This window comes from Eriocheir sinensis, chromosome 28, assembly GCF_024679095.1.
Source record: "Eriocheir sinensis breed Jianghai 21 chromosome 28, ASM2467909v1, whole genome shotgun sequence".
In the NCBI taxonomy this organism is placed as follows: domain Eukaryota; kingdom Metazoa; phylum Arthropoda; class Malacostraca; order Decapoda; family Varunidae; genus Eriocheir; species Eriocheir sinensis.
In genome coordinates, this window is record NC_066536.1 from 11,156,511 (window position 1) to 11,182,960 (window position 26,450).

Sequence of the window (26,450 nt, forward strand, 5' to 3'; positions counted from 1 at the left end):
CTCTCTCTCTCTCTCTCTCTCTCTCTCTCTCTCTCTCTCTCTCTCTCTCTCTCTCTCTCTCTATCTCTCTCTCTCTCTCTCTCTCTCTCTCTCTCTCTCTCTCTCTCTCTCTCTCTCTCTCTCTCTCTCTCTCTCTCTCTCTCTCTCTCTCTCTCTCTCTCTCTCTCTCTCTCTCTCTCTCTCTCTCTCTCTCTCTCTCTCTCTCTCTCTCTCTCTCTCTCTCTCTCTCTCTCTCTCTCTCTCTCTCTCTCTCTCACCCACTTACGTCAATGCTTTGGATCCACTGCCGCACGTTCAGGAAGGATCGCTCGCTGGTCACGTCGTACAGGAGGAGGACGCCGTCTGCCCGCCTGAAGTACGTCTTGGTGATGGAGCGGAAGCGTTCCTGGCCTGGGGAGGAGAAGGAGTAAAGGACTAAGGGGTGAGGAGTTCAAGGACGAGATTGAGTGGGAGGTTTGGAGTGAAAGGGGAAGAGACAAAGCTGACAAAGGAAAGAATAAAAGGAACGAAGCTAACTGAGGATAAAGGGTTAGGAGTAAAGGAGTAAAGGGCTAAGGGATGAGGAGTACGAGGACGAGACTGAGTGAGAGGTATGCAAAGTTAAAGAGGTAAGAATAAAAAGACAAAGTTGGCAAAGGAAAGAATGGAAGGGACGAAGCTGACTGGGGACGAAGAGTTAGGAGTAATTGGCTGAGAGGTGACGAGTACAAGGACGAGGCTGGGTGAGAGGAACGAGGTTAAGGGGTAAGAAGTAAAGACAAAGCTGACAAGGGAAAGAATAAAAGGAAAGAACCTGACTGTGGACGAGTGGATGGGAGTAAAGGGCTGAGGAGTGAAGAGTACAAGGGCAAGAGTGAGTGAGAGGTAGGAAGTTAAAAGAGGTAAGAAGTAAAAAGACAAAGTTGACAAAGGAAAGAATGGGAAGAATGCAAGGGACGAAGCTGACAGGACGAGTGGATGGGAGTAATGTGCTTAGGGGTGAGGAGTACAAGGGCAAGAGTGAGTGAGAGGTAGGAAGTTTAGGGGATAACAAGCAAAAAGACAAAGTTGACAAAGGAAAGAATGGAAAGAATGAAAGATAACAAGCAAAAAGACAAAGTTGACAAAGGAAAGAAAGGAAAGAATGAAAGGGGTGAAGCTGACAGGCTAGGAATGACCACCGGCGCTGAGTGACAGAATCATAACCCTGGTAGTGACGCTGGAGCACACTGTCTGCCCCCACTACAGTCATATGAGCCAGGCGACGGAGCGGTTGACTCGTTAGATTGCCATGCGCCACCCCGAGACAGGTAGACAGAGGCAGATACAGATAGAGAGACAGAGAGAGACAGACAGTTTGAAACAAGAGAAGAGACCGAGATACAAAGACACATAGACAGACGGAAAGACAGACTCTGACAGACAAAGACAGACGAACAGACAGACACATTCAACCAAATAAATGAATAGGACAAACGGTAATGACAGGATGCACATAGACGGATAGATAGATAGATAGATAGACAGATAGATAGATAGATAGATAGATAGATAGACTGATATGTAGAGAGAGAGTGAGTGAGAGAGAGTGAGTGAGTGTGAGTGATTCTGTAACAAAAACAGGCACCATATACGACCCACTAATAAAAAATTGATGGACACAGACAAGAAAAAACAACAAAAAATCCGTGTCACTGTCGTCATGCATAGAACACGGCACACAGGGACGAGCCACCCCGACCCTCCCTCCTCCAAAACAAACAAAGCGAACCGTGAAAGTAAAAACAGGAGCACCGTTTCCTGGACCTGAATCTGACCTCCCTGCACCCGCCCCTGCCGCCTCCCCTTCTCCCCTCCTCCTCCACCCAACCCCCGCTGCCCTCCCCTCCTCGTAATTCCCACGTTCATTCCAATTCTTCCGTCCTTTCATCCTAACTCTGTACCCTCCGTCCCTTTCTCTCTCTCTCTCTCTCTCTCTCTCTCTATCTCTCTCTCTCTCTCTCTCTCTCTCTCTCTCTCTCTCTCTCTCTCTCTCTCTCTCTCTCTCTCTCTCTCTCTCTCTCTCTCTCTCTCTCTCTCTCTCTCTCTCTCTCTCTCTCTCTCTCTCTCTCTCTCTCTCTCTCTCTCTCTCTCTCTCTCTCTCTATTTTCCCCTCATTTCCTCCTTTCGTCCACTTATTCACTAATGTCTTCACGGTCCTTGGGTTCTTTCTTCTTTCTGCGCCTCTCCCACTTTTCCTCCTACCTACCCATTGTTCATCCTACATATTTTTTTTACCTACTCTAGTCCAGAAAAGTAGGTAAAAACGTGGGTTAAAAAGTTCGTAAAGAAGTTGAAGGGCTTGAGATGGGAAGGGAGGATACATGGAGACTTGCTCAGAGGTGTGTGTGTGTGTGTGTGTGTGTGTGTGTGTGTGTGTGTGTGTGTCGGGGGGGGAGGGGGAAGCTGTCGGGAGTGGAGGCGGCAGGTGAGTGAAGCAATGTGCCTCCTAGCGGATGCTCCCCGTTAATTACTTAGTTCTACCTCTTGCCCTGCCCTAATCTTCCACCGTGTTCTCTTCCTGCTCTCTCCCTTCCCTTGTCCTTTCCCAGCCATTACCTCCTTGTTTACTAGACCACTTTTTGTCCTCTTCTCCCAACACGTTCTGGCCTAGTTCACGCCCTATGTCAGCTCTTCCCCTGCCTCTATTTCAACAAACTCGACGTTGGAGAAATAACTGCACTATGGCAAGGCACAAAACAAGGACGTATAGCACAGACAATTATCGTTCTCACAGCTGCAACATTGCCACGGTGTTTTTTCATGACCTCGTACGCCTTGAAAAAACTGTCGAGCCAAAAAAAATGAAATATATATAAACTCACGAAAATGATGAGATAAAAGAAAGGAACACACACACACACACACACACACACACACACACGTACACACCTGCCGTATCCCACAGCTGCAGGGCGATGTTCTTCTCGTCCACACAGAGCGTCTTCACCTTGTAGTCCACACCTGCGGGGAAAACAGGTGTGCGTTAGTGTGCGCCGCAGGTTTCGGGGCTTCCGGGAACGTGACAGTGAAAAGAAAATAACAACAATACCTCTTTTATTTTTAACTGGAAGGTTAATGCAGCGGTAAGTCAGCAAATGTTTCCAGACTTTCGAGGTTCTGTTCAATGGAATGATAATGAAAGGCGAAAGCTGTGATAGTCTATAGATTTAAGAGTAGCCACATTACTAATTCTTTTTTTATAAATAATAAACCAAATATTGAAAATTTTAAAGTAGCTTATAAATTCCTAAGAGAAGAGAGAAAATGTTTACTACTTGACGGTGGCAAAAACTTCTTCTTTTTTAAACATCACAACACGACGCAATAATTACCTTAACTGAGAGAAGAATTAATTAAAGATGCAGTACGTACATGTAAAATATTTAGATGTTTGGTAAACGTAATGCTACTCCACTCAACTACCACGCAACACAAATGGAAGAACTTCAAACATGTTACATTATACACCTTCTACCTTTTTCTTCTGCCAAACCTCATTCTTAATCAACACCTTCGTTACACCGTCCGAGCATTATAGGTTATTCCATGTTCAACAGTTATTGTAATTCTCAACAACTCTGCTACATTTCTCAAACTTCCTTATTCTTTTATTTCCACGCTCCCTGCTGCCTTCTCTCGTGGATGCCTTCAATCTTGATCTTCCTCTCTCACTTCCTACTCTTCCCCACCCTCGTCCCCATTCGTCATTCCCTTCTCTCTTACACGCAGTTCTCATCCCTTCTCACTTAACTTCGCCTCACTTTACCTTCTACCTCTCTCCCACTCCTTAATCCAGCCACCACAACAACCACCGTATTATGCTAGCGGCAATGGTGGTGGTGGTGGTGGTGGTGGTGGTAGTGTTTCCTTTCGCTTCGTGTTTCCCTTCAGTGTGTCGGCACTAACTGGCCAGGGTTGCCATTACGTATTTTTCTTTACCCGAACGGGCCAGGTTTGGTGATGTAAAATCCGTTTAGTGATTAATCAGCAAGTTTTTGGACTGGATCTTAATTGGCTGCTCTTTTGATTAATTATTCCTTAGCCTGCACATCCTGAAAATACACTTCATAATGCTAATTTTCAAGTAAGGTGAGTGATTTACTTCCACTTGTAAGAGTCGATAATATTTTTGAGGAGTTAATAAATAGGCTTGCCTTCAAACAAAAACAAATGGTAAAGAAAAGCTGAATTTGGTGTTGTAAACTGAAAGATTTGACAATGAACCTTCGCCTCCTAGTACGCTCGGATCTGGTGTCCCTGCCCTGAGGGGTCGAACTAATGGATCGCGCCACCTCGTCACATTTTCCTCGCACGCTTCCTAATAAATAATGAAGAAAATTCGTTCGCCCAGGAGTCCCTCATCACCAGTGGAATTACCTTCATTTCGCTCCACAGGTTCAGTTTTTCAGGTCCTCCCATCCATCATGTGGCGCTGCTGCCTGTCTTTTTTACTTGCCAAGCCCAACATTTTACCCTCAAATCGGTCATTTTACACCCACATTTCTGTTTGTTTTATCTATCATGCTCCCCCAAAATATCCTTCCAAACCTCATATTTTAACTTCTATATGTAATGCTGTACAAACTTTTCTATTGCTTTTATTTATCATGTTCCATTGTATTTCTTTCTCAGCTGCCCAACCGTACTTTTGAATCATGTCACCTGACCATCCGACGTTAGATGTGCCACGGACAGACGTGCGAATAACTGCCTCCCCGACCCGCGAAAGATGCTCCCTCGCCTTGGCATCACCCCACACTGCACCCTCCCCAAAACCCCCATCACCCAAAACTACCACATATGACACAGTTAGACCCATAATATAGTTTACAAATGTTCTACCCAACCGCTTGAACTAAACCATCATCATTATTATTATTATTATTATTATTATTATTATTATTATTATTATTATTATTATTATTATTATTATTATTATTATTATTATTATTATTATTACCTCGCCCGCTGCCAAAGTCCTCGATCATCCCTTCCCTTGTGTGGGCAAAGATGAGGCTCCTGACGTTTATCTCTTCTCCCTCCAGCTTATTCCTTTTCTTCCCCATTTTCCTTCCACCACCCACCCACACACACACGCACACACACACACACACGCACATACACACACACACACACAAGCCTCTACCTCCCTTACCGTCCTTCCCTTCTTTTAAGACTTTCCTTCTCTCTGCCCTTACCATTATTCTCTCCCTTCCCAAGTTTCCTTTCCTATCCATCCCTCACCGTGCCCTCTCCCTTAGCTCTCCCTCTCCTTTCCACCTCCTTCTCAGTTCCTACCCTCCTGATCCCTGCACTGTATAGTTTAGCGCTCAAAACAACAGAGGAAAGGAGAATGAACGAAGGGAAGTAAATATTCGCCCTTCCCTTTGCACTGGCTATGAAGAAAAGGAAGGAAAAATAAACAAACAAACATTCCTCACACACCTGCCTGCACCTCCTCTTTACCCAAAATATTCTCAGCAGCCTGAATACGATAGATAGATAGATAGATAGATAGTTAAAGAGAGAGAGAGAGAGAGAGAGAGAGAGAGAGAGAGAGAGAGAGAGAGAGAGTTAAGGATAGTACTACCACTATTACTACTAATACTAGTCTATTGCAAATACCACCACTACTACTACTACTACTACTACTACTACTACTACCACTACTACAACTACTACTACTACTATTGCTACTAATACTAATACTACTTCTAAACACAGTAAAAATAAAGATAGGAATGAGAAAAAGAAAATAAGGATAATAACAATATGATGATAACAATGCCAATAACGACCACCACCATCACCTTCACCACCACCACCATCACCTTCACCACCACCACCACCATTACCAAAAGTCCCTTCTGCAGACTTACCGAGGGTGGAGGCGATATTGTTGACGAAGTAGCCCTTGCAGAGCCTCACGATAAAGGTGGACTTCCCTACAGCAGCGTCGCCGGCAAATACCACTTTATACGTTCTCTCAGGGGGACCCACTGCCTCGTAGCCTGTGGTGCCTTTAGCCCTTGTGTTGTTGCGATGGTACTGGTGGCTGTGGGAGAGAGAGAGAGAGAGAGAGGAGGTCACGTTAGGTTAGGTTAGGTGGCTATGATAGAGTGGGAGGTAAGGTGAGGTGAAGTGAGGTGAGGTGGTTTGGGTAGAGGGGAAGAGAGAGAGGGCGGTGAGGTGAGGTGAGGTGAGGTGAGGTAAAGTTTGGTGATACGAAAACAATGTGTGTGTGAGGGAGACGGGAAGGAAGGGATGGAGGAAATAGAAACAAGGGTGAAGAGGAAAAGGAAAAGGTTAAAAAAATATTGTGGAGAGGAAGATATGTGAGGCAGCAGAGGAGGAAAAAAGGGGAAGACGGGGGTAGGCAAAACAGATAGGGAGAGTATGAAGACAGACAGACAGACAGACCTGCAGATAGATATAGACAGACACACACACAGATAAACAAACAAACTCAGAAAGAAAGATACAACAGACACATAAATAGGAAGGCAAACAGACAGACAAGAAAAACACGACAAACTGCGGCATAAGCGACGGAAAATAGCATCAGGACAGGGACATAAAAATTACATTATTCATGAACCAAAAGAAGGAAATATATTAACTGAATACCGTGAAGGGAGGCGTAAAAGGGAAAAATCTTTATAGCATCGACGCTGAGAGTGCGGAAGCGAATAAAAGAAGGCGAACAGATAGTGGAGAAGAGGGGGGAGGGAGGTAAGAAAGATGAGATGAAAAGTTATAATAAAAGGTGTAAGGGAGAAGGGTGACAATAGCAGGATATAAAAGGTACATGAAAGGTGAGGAAAACGAAGACACCAGTAGTAGTAGTAGCAGTAGTAGTAGTAGTAGAAGTAATGGCAGCAGACGCAGCAGTAGTGGATAACGTACATAAGACTTCATCCCAATATTCCACGGGGACAATAATAACATGTTCTGAGGCCGGTGAGGCGGACACACGAGGCAATATTACAAGGCAGGGCTGAGCGGGGATGAGGCGGGGCGGGTGGGAGCTACTCTCTTTATGAGCCGCGGAAGAGAGAAAAGGGGCGGGGGTAAAATCGATAGGCAAAGTCAAAGATACGAGAGGAAAGTAGCAAGGACCATGGAGAAGGAAGAAAATAAAACGAAAGAAAAGATTCAAGAAAGAAACACCAATAGTTGGGGAGACATGGAGATGGAAACAATGCGAGCTGAGAGAGGAAATGAGAAATACAGACAGACAGACAGACAGACAGACAGACAGACAGACAGGCAAACATACAATAATCCCCTTGAATGACTCAGACCATAAGAAAACATGTACCCAGAAAGAAATATCTCGACTATTTTTATGACTTCTTTGATGGAGGAGGAGGAGGAGGAGGAGGAGAAGGGTGCGCTCATGACTGGACTTTGGTGGACGAAGATGATGCCGACAGGTAAGGAAAAGCAATAGTAAAGACGACGTAGGAAAGAAAAATAAAAAAGAAAAGTATTTGTGTGTATGTATGTGTGTATGTGTGTGTGTGTGTGTGTGTGTGTGTGTGTGTGTGTGTGTGTGTGTGTGTGTGTGTGTGTGTGTGTGTGTGTGTGTGTGTGTGTGTGTGTGTGTGTGTGTGTGTGTGTGTGTGTGTGTGTGTGTGTGTGTGTGTGTGTGTGTGTGTGTGTGTGTGTGTGTGTGTGTGTGTGTGTGTGTGTTGGGGAGTCATAATTAAGAAAAATTATTAGTCCGTGAGGCTGAATAACAATGATAACAATGATAAGGCGCTTGTACATTGTGACAGGTAGCACTAGTAATATAAATTAGTAGGGAGTTAAACACCAGTGATGTAAATAAATGGGCTCCGGTATACAGATAGTCATAGATACATTCATGTTGGGAGCCAATACCACAGAGTATAGAAAGTAAAGAGGGAACAATCGCGCGCAACTCTACGGGAAACCTGTGGCCGGGAAACAGTAGCGCCGCCCGACGGCGAGCGCCTATCTCGTGATAGCAGATGAAGGTGCTGGCACCCAGCACACCAATGTTTAAGGTGAACGTTACCACTTATGTGGGTTGTAACAATATGTATTGATTCTTTATTGCCATTTATATGACGATGCACTGCTTTGAAAAGAGAGAGCAGCTAATTATAGCTTATTAAATATTCTACAGGAAATAAATGAGCAAGTAACACACACGAGTGTCGCTGGTCACCGACAGGTCGTACCTTCCTCTGCACTTGACACACGGTCTCCGACTGTGGTTTGGATCTTTATCAAAACTACAAGCACCATGTGTTCTTTTCATAACCCCTAGTAAGCTGTGACACAAGTGTAACCTGTTATAACAAAAAGGAGAGGCTATTCTTGTGTAGACAGCCTAAAAATTATATATTTTTGATAAAGCAATACAAATAGATAATGTTCTTTGTTAGTTTATACAACCACTAGTAGGCTCAGGAGGCTGACTGGTGGTGGTGGTGATGGCTGACTAGTGTGTGGAGGGCCTGACTGGTGGTGGTTGCCTATATAGGTGACTGGGAAGGAGCAGGGACTGACTGACTGGGATTAGTGGTGGTGGTGGTGAGGGTGACTGACTGAATGAGGTGGTTGCCTGGCTGACTAGTGGTTGTGCTGTGGCTGGCACTCTGGCTGAGGTGGCTGACAAGTGCTAACTCATCACTTTTATAAATGTAATTGAAAATAAGACACCTTCCCTTGTCCTTTGAAATTCGAAAAAGATGATCGTTTAGCCCTTTTCTTCCGAGAAAGACTGTAATTTAGAGCAGCACAGGACTGGGTGCCCGTCAAGTTGTTTACATCCGCCGAGTTATATTGCGCTCTCGGCGCTTGGGGCGCCACTGTCACCGTGGTTACAAGGGATTTTCGGGAGTGTTCCCTCTTTACTTTCAATATACTCCTCGCTAATACTACCACTGATACTGACGCCAATACTCATAATATTACTAATACTAAAACTGATACACTAATACTCATATCGATACTTGTGCTGTTGGTGAAGATGTAAATGGTGAAAGATGGCAAATTAACATATTACAAACTCTTCCAGAGACTTCTGGCACCTAGCCAAAACTATCTCAACAATTTTACTTTTCATTTTTTCAGATCTCCTGAATTCTGGCGGCACTGTAGCTGTCACATCTATCTCTTAAGCTGATCTCTCTCTCTCTCTCTCTCTCTCTCTCTCTCTCTCTCTCTCTCTCTCTCTCACCTGGGTCCATTCCTCTCCTGGCTTCCCTCCCGCGGCGTTCTTCGTGAGGTGGGCGTGAGCGGGGGCGCCTCAGGGCCTGGCGGGGGGGAGGGGGAGGAGGAGGGCGTGATCCCGGGCTGGCTGGGGGGGCGGTCTGCCGTGTGTGTGGTGGGCGGTGACTGGGATCCGAGGCTGCCGAGCTCCTCCTCCAGCTGTATAAGCGGGAAAGGAAAGAAAGGAAAGTGTTAGAGGTGGTGAGGGAGGCGTGAAGTGGTGGTGGGTGGGTATGGAGGGAGCACTGATGAGGGAGACGAGGTAAGAGTGTTGATGGGATGGGAGGAATGGAGATAAGGGAAGATGAGAAGTGAGAGCAGGAAAGGTGATAAGGGATTAGAAGTAGGAATTAAGGAGTAGTTGAAGGGAGGATGGTGAAGATTAAGGAAGAGAATGAACAGCGTTGGTGGTGGGGAGGTTCAGAAGCAATAAGAGGAGGGAAAAAGGAAAAAGGTGATGATGGCGAGAAGGAATGCTGGGATGTTGAGGAGATAAGAAGGAAGGGGAATAGCTGGAGAGAAGGTGATAGGAAAAGAAAGAAAGTGATGGTAGTAGAAAATTATGAAAGAAGGAAGGAAGAGTAGTTGAAAAGGGTGACAGAGACGGAGTTAAGGATGGGAAGGAATAGAAAGGAGAGAGTGAGGATTGATGAGGGATGGCAAGAGAGGGATACAGAGACGGTGAGGAGGAATTTAATAGCGGTGACGGGGAAGGATTGGGTGAGGGGAGAGGTAGAGGGGAGGGACAGAGGGAATGTAAGGAGAAGGTAGTAGTGGTGGCGGTGTGGAGGGATGGAGAGAAGGTGAGGTGAGGGGGAGGGAGAGATGGACGTACGCTAAGAGAAAATAAACAAAGAAAAAAAAGGTGGAGAGTTATGGAGGAAAAAAATTGTTCTATACCGAGGATTACGTTGCCTCTCTAACTCATCTCCCTATTGTCAACTCAGTACACTCCCATTATTTGAGTATAAAAAATTTCTATACAAATACACAGCGTCTTGGCCATTACCTTTCCCCTTTTCTTGTCTCGTATTCAAATGCCTAAGCAACCATAAAAAATCACAGCTCTCCCTCACATCCGAGTTAAATATATTCTTCTCCCTTTCAAAAGTTAAAGTAAAAAGGAGAATAGTCTACCCTTGAAAGCCTGCCACGACACATCACCCACAAACCGTATGGAAAATGATAACCCTTGTGAGTGGGGCAAGGAAGAATTAGAGAAGAAGTGAACGAACGAAAGGACAAAGGATGATTGAATGAATGGGTGAATAGAAGCTCTTAATACCTGTGTGTGGCTTCCTCTAGGCCTAATGAAAGGTTTACCCCAGGTGGCATCATTACGTTGAGCAGTCTACTGTATTTACCGAGAGGAGAGGAGGGGAAAGATAAGTGGGCTTTCCTATCGTTCTCCCCTTCGTTGTATAAGTGTGTATGTATGTATGTATGTTTGTACGTGTGTTTTTAAGTATTTATGTATATGTATGTGTGTATGTGTCTGTATGTATTTATCTATTGATGCATGAATTGATGGATGATAACTGGATGACACATGGATATAGATGGATGGTTATAGGAAAGGTGGAAAGATGGATGGGTACAGATGGATGGATGACTAAAAGGTTGGATGAAGGATGGATAAGAGGATGGATGTATGGATGGATAAATGTTTGGTTGATTGCATGGTTGAGTTGACGGCTGGTTGGATGAAGGATGGATGAATGGATGTACCTTCTTGTTCGCCCCTTTAACAGTCCTTATCGTAACTATCTCCTTATCTCCTTCATATTAGTGGTAGATTTATCCTTCCTACTTTTTTATCTCTTTCCTCTAATTCCCTTCAGTTTTCCCCATTTTCTCTTTCTCCATCTTTGCCTCTTGAATTCCTGTTTTCGTTCTTGTTTGTTTGTTTTAACCCTTTTTCCTTTCACCACAATTCCCTCTATTCTCTTGTTTTTCATTCAATTTTTTCCCGGGGGCCTTTTCTTTCCTCTCTTTCCCTAGCAGCCTTTTTTTTTTCTTGAGAATTTTCCTTTTCTACTATTCATCTGTCCCTTTCTTTCCCTTCCCGCTCTTCCTTTTCAACGACATATTTAACCCAACTTTTGTTCCCTAACGATACCTTTCTCTCCTTCAACCCCTATCGTTATCTTCCTTTGCGTCTGTTCCTCTTATCCCTTCTTCCCCTACTCTCACTTTTAACTTTTCTTTCTCCTCTGTTCCTATCCTTCCCCTGTATTCCCGCTTTCCTTCCTTGTATTTTCCTTTCTCTCTTTTCGTTTTCCTCTGAAGGGTCGCCTCTATGACCTTCTCTTCCATTCAAGGCTTCCAGATCGATTACACTCCAGCTTACACACTCTCCTTTACCCTGACTTAATCCGTATATTCCAGCATCACATTTCCCTTGCCTTATTTTTCTATCATAGCATCCATTTCCTCTTACATTCATTCACTTTAATATCCGTATCTCGTCACTACACATATCGCAGTTAATTCCTCGCTCTCCCTCTCGCTCTCTCTCAATCTATCTATCTGTCTATCTCCATCTATCTATCTGTGTATCTATCTTTCTCTTACCGACATGGGTCCGTCAGTCTCGGAAAGCTTGATCTCGTCGTGGGAGAAGGCGCCGTCCTCCGCAGAGTCTGGCAGCGTGGACAGGCCGGAGTCTGCGGGGTGCGACATACTGTTTTCACTTACACAGACATATGGACACAAACAGACAGACAGATAAACGTATATGTATACAGACAATTTGAGAGGCATACAGACACACACATTGATGGTTACGCACACTAATAGACTACTGTTTTCACTTACACAGACAAATAGACACGCAAGCAGACAAACATATTAACGATCAAGTATACAGACAAATTGAGAGGCACACAGACACACACATACATGGTTTTCCACACTATAATAAAAGAATAATAAACAAGTAGACATGCAAGTTGCCTGAGAGGTAAGTAGACTAAATATAAGACCGAGAGGGACATCAACAGGCTGACAAACAGATAGGCAGACAGACATTCAAGCAAATAGACATGGGAATAGATACGTTGACTGACATGGAAAGAAACTGAATGACGGAGACAGGCAGGGACACAGACAGAAAGACAGACAGGCTCACAGACGACGAGAGACAGAGGAGCGCACAGACAATGAAAGATAGACAGGGAGGCGCAGAGACAGGGAGACAAGCAGACACACAGGAACAGACAAAGGCCAACCGGAAGACTGACACAGATATATAATGAAACAATGATAGAAAAATATGTAAATACTTAGTAAGATTAAGTTCTGAAGCTGCGGCAGTTATCTCTATGCCAAAGAGCAGAAGTTAACGGAAACGACGCTGTATATGGAGTAAAATATCCCAGTAATTGAACATTTCACTAACACGTACATAGACTGGTAGAAGAAAAGATTGGAAGAGAGAGAGAGAGAGAGAGAGAGAGAGAGAGAGAGAGAGAGAGAGAGAGAGAGAGAGAGAGAGAGAGAGAGAGAGAGAGAGAGAGAGAGAGAGAGAGAGAGAGAGAGAGAGAGAGAGAGAGAGAGAGAAATATAGATAGGTATGTAATTGGATACAGATAGAGGGATCGAAATAATGAGATGTAAATATTCACTTGCCTATTTCTCCCCCTATTTTCCAGTGATAATTATAGACTTAGCGAAGATACTATTTATGTATGTTGTTTGCTACACTGAGAGATTAAGGGCTCATAAATAAGTGCTGAGGTGAAGGAATGGCGATGGGCTGGACGCACCGCTGACTGCACGATTGATAACCTATCTTACCGCCCTGCCAGGATATATTTTTTGGCTACTGACTCTTGCAATTATTTACTTCCTATAAGTTATTACTGTGTTTCCCTGCAGATGGGGCTCATGTATAATTCTTGAAAGAGATATCGTCTTTAAGGTTCGAATGTACCCTTTCGTAAAATCAGGATAGGCTACTCTTTTGCCCACTACCGCCGCTCGAGGCACAAAAACTGTCCCTCCGCCAAGTTTGTACCCCACATTTGGTGATGTTAGGTGCGCCTATTAAGAAACTTCCTGCTCTAGCTACTTTCTCCGAGCCGTGCCGTCCTCTCACTTTTTTCCCTCACTTCCCGCCCTTAAAACTTTCTTCGCCGCGGGTCACGTTTCCCCTGGCGTCGTTAACCTCTAGCTGGGTATCAGGCAACAGACGCATATCGAGGCTGGGAAAGAGGCATCCCTGGCAATGGGTCTTACCACAACGCCGACCCAGAGGCCGAATAATTGTTTTGCGGACCCAGTTTTAGTTTGAGTTCAACCACAGCATGCCTCGAAAATAAATATATAAATAAAACTGTGAAGTCAACCTTTCAGAATTCTCGTCACACTCACTCCACTGCCTTTATTTGTCCAACCATACCAGGCAGCCTCAATACACCAGGGGGAAAGTTAATATATAGAACGGGGCTATCAAGTAGGTTTCATCAGAGTACGTTAAATAAGGATAGGGCAGATTACGATAAATGTTACAAGGAGATAAAGAGGAGTGGTGGCGGGAGGAAGACCTTGACGTTTGGTAATCTCATCTACACTCTCATCGCTACCTTTCTGATGCAGCCCGCAAAGTTCTGCTCTATATTGCGCGGGGAAGAAAAGAATGTCGAGCCAATCCCAAACTCATATGAACTTATCAGAAAATTAAAGGTAATCTAAACTAGTGATAAAAGAGACTTCTGCGCCCACGCCCCGCCACACGGTACATGAATAGTATCTTTGTGTTTGTGTGTGTGTGTGTGTGTGTGTGTGTGTGTTAATGAGTGTGTTTATGAGAGAGAGAGAGAGAGAGAGAGAGAGAGAGAGAGAGAGAGAGAGAGAGAGAGAGAGAGAGAGAGAGAGAGAGAGAGAGAGAGAGAGAGAGAGAGAGAGAGAGAGAGAGAGAGAGAGAGAGAGCGTGTGTGTGTATGTTAAAAGCTTTCACCATAATAACAGCCACAGTCCATACCGAGGTCGTCCATGAGGCGCCGGATGCCGTACTTGAGCCCCCCCTCGCTGTCCGCGGAGGAGAGGACGGGGATATGCGGCGACCGGGAGCGGCTGCGAGAAAACGTAAGCATTGTTGAAGCGCAGACTAACGGGAACCGGACTGTCTCTATATCCAATTTCTTTTTTTTTCTCTCAACCTCATTTTCCAGTCAATTATTCACTTAATAACGGCAAACAGTATGAATGTGAGCGTCAAGTAAACAAAGACAATAAGTGAAAGAAAATTAATAACGTTTCACTGAAGTGTTCCCAGTAACTTGTAACTAAAAGCAACAGGAGTCACACACTCATTAACTACCTTGATCCACAGGTAGACACAGAGCAAGACCTGAAGGGGTGCAAGAGCGGGGCTTATTTCCTGATACTCACCCACAAAGTGAACTAGTAAGAACTTTTGTGTTTAATCTTAAAAAGACGATATAATGATGGAGCCTTCGTTTTCAGTCCTGGACAGAAAGCTATAATATGTATCTTTAGTATTGAATAGTGTGTTATGTGTTACTTCTTCATGCAGATACATATAGTTTTACACAAATATTCAAAATACCCCAAATAACTTCCTAACTCTCTCTCTCTCTCTCTCTCTCTCTCTCTCTCTCTCTCTCTCTCTCTCTCTCACCACACCTGTGACTCCTGCGCCGCTCCTTGGACCGCTGGATGGAGGAGGAGCGGGTGCTGGAGGCGCGGGAGAGCAGCGGAGAGTGGCGCCATTCCGTCTCGAGGGCGCTGCGCATGCTGTCGTTGGTGTCCTGAAGGCGCTTGTTGGCCTCACTGCGGGGTAGAGGCAGGGAAAAGGAGGAGTCAACCTAGTGTGTTGAGTTTGTGTTGAGTTGGTTTGCTGGAGGAGTTGTTTGTTTTGGCCGAGCTTGGAAGTGTATGCAGAACGGGAAGGAGTAGTTGGTTATTTTACTCGTGTTACATTCACTTATTAGATGGGGAGATGAGTTTTTGGCCAAGCTAGGAGGCGTTTAATGTGGCGTTGAGTTGTTTTTTGTGTTGAAATTGGGTTTTGGGGCGAGTTTGAAAGTGTAAATAGGACGGGAAGAAGGGGTATTTGGTCCCCCTGCTACAGTCAAGAATTAGTTGGGGGGGACGAGTCTTGGGGCCAAACTAGGAGGCGTAAGGCAGGAAGAAGGTAGGGTGTAGTTCGTGTAAAGTCGAGTGAAAGGAACTCTACGGAGCGAAGCCATAACATTACACAACATTACTGGGTTTCATGAGGCTGTTTCGGGGCGCATATCGTACATGTATTGGGAAGGGAGCAGGAACGATTACGGAATGTCAGGCGGGTACTCACTGCAGGAGCTCCATCTGCCGCTTCATGTGGTCGTACTGGTGCATGTATTCCAAGACGGCCTCCCGCTCGCTAGGGGAGGAACATAAATAAAACAGGTAAGAATACAGGACAACAAGACCGAATAATATAAAAATTGAGAAACATATTAAAAACACCTATGTTGTCATGCATCCTAGGAAATATAATTCATCTTTAGTAAATAGAAAATATACCTACAAATGATAAAATAAAGTTCTCAACAATATAGATAGATAGATATTGCTATTCCACCCAACTTTATTCATCAGCCCAAACACCTGTCGTATCTACAAGCCTCACCTGCATCTAACCTGTGTAGAATAAATGTTTATATCTTGTTAAACCTTGAAATGTCATCACCAAAGCAGCCATTTGAAATCTAATATTAATATCTATCTTTTTACCAACGCCCAAACACAGGGCTACATACACAATTTTCTTTTAATCTTGTAACATCAAAGAAAATGTTACAAGTACTCAATTACTCAAGCCTAGACTGATATAGATTCATTATTCTACTGTTTAAAGACTCTTCTGCAACCGGATTAGCTTTTGCTGTACTTTCATCTCTAATATTATTTCTTCTATATATGATGAGTACCAGCGTGTTAAAAGCATTTCCTCTATTTTTTTTTTTTTTTTTGCCACTTGGTCTGTCTCTAACTATCTACCATCTTAAACACAACAAAGAAGCCCAAAGTAACCCACCACCAACAACAACACCAACAAACACACCACCTGCACGCCCACACACCTGCCTGCTATTATACACACCCAACTCGCTTACTTGTGCAACTCCCAACACTTCTCGTACGCTCACCTTCCCGCTTCTCATTTATGCAACTCTAAACCTCGTACACGGACCTTCCTGCTACCAAGCACTCGACACTCTCACCTGTGCAACTCTACACTTCACGTACGCACACCTTCCCGCTTCTGTACACGATCAACGCACTCATTTATGCAACTCTAAACCTCGTACACTGACCTTCCTGCTACCAAGCACTCGACACTCTCACCTGTGCAACTCTCTACACTTCTCCTCGTACTGTAGACGCATTTGAGCGAGGTCGGAGCGCATGAGGCCCAGGTTGGCGGTGGTCTCGTGGAGGGACATGTTGAGAGTTCTGTTGTCATGGTACGCCTCCTCTAGCTTCCTCCTCACCTCCTGCACTCTCTCCCCGCCTCCCGTCTCCTCTTTTTTGAGCCATGAGTCCACCTGAGCAATGGATAATATGCACCAATGAATTACGTTTCCTTCTCACCTTCCGTCATGCCCTTAAAATCGTTAGACACAGACTCCTTCTTTCCTTTCATCTTTGTCCTCCCTACACCAACCCTTTCCTTCCTTCCATCCTTCCCTTTCTCCTTTCTTTCATTGATTGCCTCCCTCCTTCCATTCTGTCTCATTTCCCTTCCATTACTTCCCTTCAATCTCTCCTCTTTATCTTTCTCCACTCACTGTACCTCAATCCCTTCCTTCCTTCCTCCCCTTTCTTCCCTCCAGTCTATATTTCATTGCCTCCCCTTTTTCTTTCTGTTCCACTTCCCTTCCGTCACTTCCCTTTAATATCTCCTCCCACCCTTTTTTTATTTTTCACACTTCCTATGTCAATCCCTTTCTTCTCTTTCCTTCCTCCCATCTTTCTTTCATTGCTTTTCTCTTTTCCTTCTGTCCCACTTCCATTCCGTCACTTCCCTTTAATATATCCTCCCATCTTTTTTGTTCTTCACACTTCCTATGTCAATCCCTTCTCTTTCCTTCCTCCCATCTTTCTTTCATTGCCTCTCTCCTTTCCTTCTGTCCCACTTCCCTCCCATCACTTCCCTTCAAAATCTCCTCCCACCTTTCATCCATTCCCACGCCTCACCCCCACCTTCTGAAATATCCTCAGGTGTGTCTGCAGCTGCGCCATCTCCTGCTCCATCTGGTCCTGCAACTGCCTCTTCTCTTCCTCGCTCTCCTGCCGCGCCTCCATCTTCACCTTCTGCTCCACCCGCGCCACCTGGTCCTCAAGTTCACTCTCCAGGGACTTGAGGGCCGTGGCGTGGTGAGCTCGTTCCCTGTGGAGACGAAGGAAATGGTGATGGTTGTTGCTGTTGTTGTTGTTGGTATGGTGGTGATGGTGGTGGTGGTAATGGTGGTGGTGGTGGTGGTGGTATGGTGGTGGTGTGAGTGTGTGTGTAGGGGGGGAGGGTTGTGTGTGTAGGGGGCGCTATGAGTAGGTGGAATAAAGTGAGTTAAGGATTTAAGATGAGAAATATATAAAAGAAATGAACAATTTAATATATGAGAGACGGACAAAAAGAACAGAAGCAAAAATAAATCCATTCATAAGTAGGGACAAAAGGAACGATAGAAAAAAAAAAAAAAGTAACAAAAAAATACACACACACACGCACAAACATAACAAAAACACATACAGCCGCACCTCTTTGGATTCTTTTTAGGAGCAGCGAGTTGCGGGCTTTTTTATTATTGTTTCCTTGTTTTGTGCCCTTGAGCTGTCTCCTTTCTTGCAAAAAAAATAAAAATAAACCAAATACCCAAATCAACAAAGAACGATGAAGTAAATAAAAAAATAAAAAAATCAAAGTACGCAACACAAACTCTCCACGTCACCTACTTCTGATAAAGGACCTCCAGCCTCTTGTGGTGGTCCTGCAGTAGCTCGATCTCCTGCAGCAGCGTCGACAGGACACAGCTCACCCGGCTCGTCACGTCCTCGGGGGTGGGGAGGCTCTGCAGGTCCGTCAGAAGCTCCTTGATCTGGGCGCCGCTGCAGGGAGGAAGGAGGAAGGGTGGTGAGGGAGGTGTACGGAGAGAATATAGGGGGTGGGGAGGGGGGGGAAGGTAAGAGAAAGAAAGAGAGAAACATAGATAGATAGATTGATAGATAAATAGTCTTTCTTTGAATTCGCATCAGAGAATTACAAGGAAGGTGCGGTGGCGTATACTTAGTTGTGAGAATGAAAGAGTTTGTCTTGTTTATCATGAAAGCAAATTCTTGTTATCATGAAAGTCAGCCTCGTTTATCATTTAATTGCCCTTGGGAAAATGTGGTGGTATATATTATTAAAGCCGTCTGCTGCTTCTGTGCTCAAAATTCGTTTCCTCGGCCTTATAGTTCAACCGACGGGTAAGAATATCCTTGCCTAGACACGTCACTGACGGTGACATGCGGGTTAACACGGTTAGCCCTCCCCGCGCCCCCTCCGGTGCCTCGTGTATCGACCAGCTGTGGGAACTTCAAAAGGCCTCTCGGACCTCCATCCCCACACATCCCAAGGACGACAGAGAACACACACAAAAAATAATTCAATTTAAGGACAAGGAAAAAGGAATAGAAATTAATCAATGAAACTTGTGAACTACTTTTACAGGCTAAAGGAAAATAATACAAACATTACAGAAAGAAAATACTGTTCGGGACCTTAAAAATGAAACGCAATAATGGCGACACTTGTAACCTATAACTTCTGCTTTAATAAACAAGTGGAAAAAAAATATGATAGTGAAACTGAAAGCGAAACTCGAGCTTGAATGTTTACCGCGTTTATCCTAAGAAGGAAAAAAATAAACCTTGCAAAAATAGAAAAAAAAGATTGGACGTTACAAAAAGTGTGTTACAGACTACAACACCTGTGACCTGCCACTATTAGGGACGCAGGTAACAGGAGGCCGACATTCTCACAGGTGTGCGCGGCGGTTGGGGGAAGGGACGGTGGGGAGGGGCGGGACGGAGAGGAGACAAAGAAAGGGTAAAGAGGAATGGAGAGGCGGGAAGAGAAGGGGAAGTAAGGATAGAAGGATGGGAAGAATCGGATGTTAATGGGATGGCAACAAGGGAGGGGAAGGGGCAGAGAGGAGAGGAGAAGAAAGGGAAGGATAGGAGAGGAATGGGATAGCAACAAGGGAGGGATAGGGAAGGGGCGGAGAGGAGAGGAGAAGGACGGGAAGGATAGGAGAGGAATGGGATAGCAACAAGGGAGGGAAAGGGAAGGGGCAGAGAGGAGAGGAGAAGGACGGGAAGGATAGGAGAGGAATGGGATAGCAACAAGGGAGGGATAGGGAAGGGGCGGAGAGGAGAGGAGAAGGACGGGAAGGATAGGAGAGGAATGGGATAGCAACAAGGGAGGGATAGGGAAGGGGCGGAGAGGAGAGGAGAAGGACGGGAAGGATAGGAGAGGAATGGGATGGCAACAGGGAAGGAGAGGGGAAGGGGCGGAGAGGAAAGGAGACGAAAGGGGAGGAGAAAAGGCTGGGAAAGGCTCTCGAAGTAAAAAGGGAAAGGAAGGGGGGAGAAAAGGATGGTAAAGGAAATCGAAGTAGAAAGGGAAAGGGAGGGGGAGAAAAGGATGGAAAGGGTTGAGCGGATAGGAGAGGGTCCGGAGGGTGCATCAGGTGTTAAAACAGGTGTGGCTATGTGTGTTTCTAGATCATGGAAAGTAAAGAACAAAACGAGGACTAATATTGATGTCAAGGACGGCGAAGAAAACAAAAAGGTTGTGCGTAGTTACTAAAAGACGGAAAAATGATAGGAAAAAAGGAGAAAATGGGGCGTACACAAGAAATAGAAAAAGCTAAGCTGCGTGTGGCCTCAGTGCGCATCTCCGTCTCATACGCTCTTAAGCCTGTAGAGGGTAAAAAAAAAAAAAAAACATTACCGCGGGACATAAGGCAAGCGTAACATCCGAGATACCATAGTTTAGCTTCCCTAAGTTTCCTCAGTTACCTATTTATTGACCAGACAGGAAGAAAAGAGAAGAGAAGAGAAGAGAAGAGAAGAGAAGAGAAGAGCCTGGATCGAACTTAACCTGTGGATGGTGAATGGCTTAGTTCTTGGAAGGAGGTCAGGTCTCACTAAGACGCCAAAATCTTTTTCATGGCTAGATTTCCTGAGCTGGGTGTTGCATAGCACTTAGGTAAGGTTATACCGACTTCTTTTTTATCTACCTCTATTCAAACCCGCATCCTGTCCCATCTCATTTCCTTCCCATCCAACCCTCAGCCCTAACCCAACCCACCTCGACCCAGTGCACGCCGCCCCAAGCCATCCCAGACCCACCCCAGAAACACCAACATCATACTAACTTCCCGTAAACTCCCCTGTCCCCAAGGAACGACCCCAGGCCCACCTCTGAGGATGCCAATATAGAGAGAGCTTCTGTTTGGTTACCTCCCCTTCCTCAGCATGTTGAAGGCTTAGGGGGAAGAAATATATCAAAACCCGTGCGAAGTTTGATATTAATATTGCTCCACAAGTAAAAATAGGAAAAGATAAGCAAAGGGCAATGAACACGTTATGCGCTGGATGATATAAATAGGACGACCTCACCGAAATAAGCAGTAAAAAAATGAGTAAGCAGTTACTGAAAAACTTTATGCATGGGCCGCTGTTATTAGGGCGATGGCAATAAATCCGGCATCAAAAGAGCAAGCGAGCAAGTTTGAAGACCACGCACGATGTAAACTATTTTCAGATATTGGGTCACGAAATTTTGTGTTCGAACTTAGAGAGCTTCCAGGAAGGCGAGATGAGGTGATAATGAGAGAGTCACGGTGACGGCAGGTAATGCGCTAAATGGGAGGCGATAATGAAAGAGAGGGAGGCTGTGAGGGAGCGAAAGGAAGGTGAACGTGAGGGAAAAAGGGAGATGGAGAGGAATGAAACGGAAGTAGAGTTAATTTTGGGGTCGGTGTGATGAATACGTTTGTGAAATGAGGAAGAGAGGCAAGTGAGAGACTGATAGAAATGAGTGGAGAAGAGTGTGATGAAGAGGGACATGTGAGAGACTGGTAGAAATGAGTGGAAGAGGGAGGGCGAAGAAGAGGAAGATGATGGACAAGAGGGAGATGAGGGAGTGAGGAGAAGGTAGGATGAGACAGAGATAACCGAGGGGGTAGTATAGTAATGACGATGATGACTGTAGGGATAGAGATAAGTATGTAGTGATAGAGATGAGGGATACAGTTAGCGAAGAAGAGGAGGAACGATGTTAGAAAGTGTGGGCAGTGGGGATGACTGTGGGATGGTGAATAACAGTGAAATGGAGGCTGGGTATGAGGAGAAAACTAGTGGGGGTGATAGAAGTAACTGAGAGGGTGGTGAGAGTGAGTGAGGAATGATGGAGAATGGTAGAGATGAGTATAAAATCATAGAGATGACTGTGGGGAGATTGAGATTAAAGCGAAGATTTCAGTGATAATGTCAAGTGATACATACGAGTGAAATTATACAAATTACCAAGTTTATGCAGAACTGAGTCACGGTAAAACATATAAAGCGTGAGAAACTGCGGGGCCCAGGTGACTGCAGGAATGAGGACACGTATGTAACCTTGTGTAAGCAGGTGAGGTATGACTCATTGCCTCTCACACCTGTGTTTGCGTAACTGGGAGAGAGAGAGAGAGAGAGAGAGAGAGAGAGAGAGAGAGAGAGAGAGAGAGAGAGAGAGAGAGAGAGAGAGAGAGAGAGAGAGAGAGAGAGAGAGAGAGAGAGAGAGAGAGAGAGAGAGAGAGAGAGAGAGACACACACACACACACACACACACACACACACACACACACACACACACACACACACACACACACACACACACACACACACACACACACACACCTCCGATAGCTCAGTCGGTTAAAGATTTGCGGTACCAGGCTTCGCGGCCTGACAGAAGGAGGTTCGAGCCCCGCTAAGGCCGGGGTTTTTCCGCTGACAAGGAATGGTTACTGTCCGCCCTTGACCAATGGGGAGAGGGGGGTGAGGTCCCGGCAGTACTAAGAGATCGACTAAAATGAGCCTTGCGGGAGGGTACTTGTTGGCGATGACGAGTCCAGCTCGTGATCAGGCCGTGGTAAATTACACACACACACACACACACACACACACACACACACACACACACACACATATTTACACACATTTTAAATACGCGCGCACACACATGCAAAGAAAGAAAAAAAAAGAAAGAAAGAAAGAAAAAAAGGAGGGAAGGAGGGAAAGAAAATAAAAATAGAAAAAGAGACAGAGAGGAAACAAACGAAAAGAAAAAGACGAAAGAATGACAATAAAAAATAAATAAAAAACGATACAAAGAAACAACTGACAAACAGAATAATAACAAAAAACATAAATAACACGAAAAGAAGAAGAATAAAAGCAGACAACGTAATACAGGTAAAAATACGGACAGGTGACACGGAGACCTAAATAACAAACAAAGGCGTGAGGGGACGACAAAGGCTGCACAAAGCGGGGGTTTGCGGGGCCGAAGGAAAGAGGAGGAAGGTCAAAGGGTCGTATTTTAAAACATTTCGTCGCCCAAGTTCACATATTTGACCTGGCTTTCGTAGGAGCTGTAGGCCTCTCCAGGGGTAGTTTTATGACCCTGGTGGTAGTTTGACCCTTCCTCTGTGCCATGAACCTTAAAAAACACTCATGAAAACCCGATTGATCCCCTCTTTGACCTTGAGAAATAGTTGATGTGAGAAGCGACGGTGTCTTAAAATACAGCCTAAAGCCACGGAAACACGGCGATAAAGAAAAAGTAATTGTGGATATGGAAATGTATGGAGCTGGAATGTCGATGAAGGGCAAGATGCAAGGAAGGGAAGGCAGCGAAGGGGAGGCATTAGTTAGAAAGACGGGAAGGAAGTGAGCGGGAAGACTTTAGCGAGTGGAGAGACGTAATTAATAAAAAGACAAGAAGACAGCCAACGTAGAAGGACGGGAAGACGGAGGGACGTTAGTTAGAAAGAGAGAGAGAGAGAGAGAGAGAGAGAGAGAGAGAGAGAGAGAGAGAGAGAGAGAGAGAGAGAGAGAGAGAGAGAGAGAGAGAGAGAGAGAGAGAGAGAGAGAGAGAGAGAGAGGAGAGAGAGAGAGAGAGAGAGAGAGAGAGAGAGAGAGAGAGAGAGAGAGAGAGAGAGAGAGAGAGAGAGAGAGAGAGAGAGAGAGAGAGAGAGAGAGAGAGAGAGAGAGAGAGAGAGAGAGAGAGAGAGAGAGAGAGAGAGAGAGAGAGAGACGGGAAAACACTAAGCATGACAAACAGCGAACGTAGCACACAAGACAGATAAAAAAACAGGTATATTCAATTGCAGGCGAAGATAAAGAGAGAAAACATAACTATTTCGAATTATAGACAAAAAACACTAAATAGACAAATGTTTCCGAATATCCACGCAAAAACAAATAAAAAAATCATTACTTACCCTCAACACACAAGAACACAAACAAATCATCAACGACTACATAAAAAGACAAATATATTCACTGATTCACAATAAAAAAAAACAAGACAAAATAAAAATAGCATCTCTCCCCATCCTCAACGAACACCTGTGAATATATCGACAGCCACTGACGTCACGAAAGCTACTAAGTTACATTGCATTCCTGCCTTTCCTTTACGAGTCTATCATTGCTGGAGGAGTGATGGGAGGGGCGTCAAAAATGGATAGGAATGCAGAGTGTCACGCGGAATCATACCAAACACCCTCTTGCACCTCGCCACTCTCCTGACTCTCGTTCTCATCAACCTCCTCCCTAGCCTGGCATTCTCTCCTAGTCCTCAAACCAACTTTTTACCACCCCATCACTTCTAAACATGCCTTCTCACCCTTCCCATTCTTTCATACACTTCATCATACACCTTTTCACCCTCGTTCTTGCCCACCTATTCTCTTCCCTCCTTCCTACCCTTTCCATTTCTTCACCATTAACAACCGACTTCTCACTTTTCCTTCGCTTAATACAGCCACCTTCTCCCCCTCCCATTCTTTCACCCACTTCCTCATGCACCTTTTAACCTTCGTTCTTGCCCACCTATTCTCTTCCCTAATTCCTAATCTTTTCATTTTTTCACCATTAACAAACCGACTTCTCACTTTTCCTTCGCTCTACCCACCTTGTCACCCTCCCATTCTTTCACCCACTTCCTCATGCACCTTCTCACCCTCGTTCTTGCCCACCTATTCTCTTCCCTAATTCCTAATCTTTCCATTTCCTCACAAACCGACTTCTCACTTTTCCTTCGCTTTATACAGCCAACTCCTCACCCTTCCAATCTCTCCACACACTTCCTCATGCACTTTCCAACACTAGGTCTCACTCATCTATCCTCCTCCCTCCTTCCTACCCTTCTATCTTCTTCCCTATCTATGTTCCCTTGCCATCCAACATCTCGCACACGCACACAATCTTGTTTACTATTTTGCTATGATGAGCACCCGGCATTTCAACCAACCAACCAATCTTCTATACTAAAATCCATTCTTCCACCCACTTTCACATCCTCTCCCATTCCTCATTACTCTTCTATTATTACTCTGCTAAGATGTGCACAGAAAGACCTAACATACATAGCCTAACAACCCAACCACCCATTCTTCCACTCCTTTCTCACCCACCTCTCTGTCAGGACCCAAACGTCAGCCAGCCAAACAGTACATTCTTCCACTCACTTCCTCAGCCTGTCCACGCCCACTCTCCTTGTTTATTATCCTGATGTCTACAAGAAGAGACACTTTCGCCTGAAGGACCACGCACCACCAGCCAACCTGACACAGTATATTTAAACATCTTCGTGGAATCTATTGACCAGAAGGATATTGACTCCCAGGGACCAAAACAACATCTAAGGGACTCGACAAGGACACAGGAGGCTTTGAAGAGGGCAGAGAGGCTTTAGAATATTCAAAGTTAACAAGAGACGACTGGTTTTTATGTAGGCGGGAGAGGTTGCAGCGCTTGAAGTTAACAAAGGAATGGCCTTGTTGGGGGAGCGAGAGGTGATAATATGCAAAGTTAATAAGAACCGTCTCCTCCTATGCACCTGCACGTCCAACGCCACCCCGCCTAGTCTGCGTCGTCTTTGCCTTGAGTGTTGCAGCGGCGGACAATAAAATCACCGCCTCGTCTTGCACTTCCCGCCTCCTGAGTGCACAATATATTACCTGGTTGCTTTATCGCCTGTGCCCTCCACTGCCTACACAATCCCCATCATTTGAATAGCTAACAACCTTTACCGTCATCCTCATCTGTTTATGGTTGATCGCATGTCCTTTTTGTTACTGTTCCTTACGCTAAACTATCATCTCCATCACCCATCATCACTGTCGCATCACTTGTGTCTGTATCCTCTACCTTCTTCACCATCACTCATCACCAATCACCACCCGCCCCGTATTTCACCACCAAGTCTCACCACCAGCTACACCACCCACCACGCACATTACCAATCGTCCCACAGTCCTCACCTCCACCACCTGTCACCTGTGTTCCCGAAAGGTGAAAGAAAGGTTGTGAGGCTCAGGTGACACGGCGCGGTAGTATGAGGTGCGCTTGATTGACTTGACTTGCTCTCAGGTGTGTGTGTGTGTGTGTGTGTGTGTGTGTGTGTGTGTGTGTGTGTGTGTGTGTGTGTGTGTGTGTGTGTGTGTGTGTGTGTGTGTGTGTGTGTGTGTGTGTGTGTGTGTGTGTGTGTGTGTGTGTTTGCATTCAATTGCTCGGTTGTCGTTCAAAAAATCTACTTCACTTCACTGTAATCTTCATTAAACAGTTTCGCTTCTTTTTAATCCACTTTACTGAACACTCCACGTAGCTGCTCCTCCACTTTATCCACTTTGTTCAACGCTCCACTAATATTTTTTTAAGCTCACATCTAGACTCGCCCACTTTTTCACCCTCCCATTCCTTCATCCACTTCCCCATGCACCCCTTTCCACTCTCATTCTCACCCACCTATCCCTTCCTACGCTTCGTCATCCACTATATTCAACGTTTAATTCTACTGATATTTCTCAACCCACTTCCATGTTGCGTTTCTTCCTCTTCGTTAAACA

At 45.1% G+C, this 26,450-nt stretch overlaps 1 protein-coding gene across 5 annotated transcripts in view; it reads right to left on the reverse strand.

Moving 5' to 3' along the window:
* LOC127004502 (ras and EF-hand domain-containing protein-like) overlaps positions 1-26,450 on the reverse strand; it is a 145,661-nt gene that overhangs the window by 100,676 nt on the left and 18,535 nt on the right. For 4 of the 5 annotated variants that reach the window (XM_050872283.1, XM_050872282.1, XM_050872281.1 and 1 more), the window contains exons 5-15: positions 18,235-18,387; positions 17,485-17,671; positions 16,627-16,826; positions 15,590-15,658; positions 14,917-15,063; positions 14,252-14,343; positions 11,842-11,933; positions 9,236-9,426; positions 5,901-6,076; positions 2,911-2,982; positions 266-390 (exon numbers count right to left, since the gene is read on the reverse strand). In XM_050872283.1, the coding sequence (XP_050728240.1) occupies positions 266-390; positions 2,911-2,982; positions 5,901-6,076; positions 9,236-9,426; positions 11,842-11,933; positions 14,252-14,343; positions 14,917-15,063; positions 15,590-15,658; positions 16,627-16,826; positions 17,485-17,671; positions 18,235-18,387 (1,504 nt within the window). The remainder of the gene's footprint in view (positions 1-265; positions 391-2,910; positions 2,983-5,900; positions 6,077-9,235; positions 9,427-11,841; positions 11,934-14,251; positions 14,344-14,916; positions 15,064-15,589; positions 15,659-16,626; positions 16,827-17,484; positions 17,672-18,234; positions 18,388-26,450) is intronic. The other variant, XM_050872284.1, reaches the window with a different exon arrangement.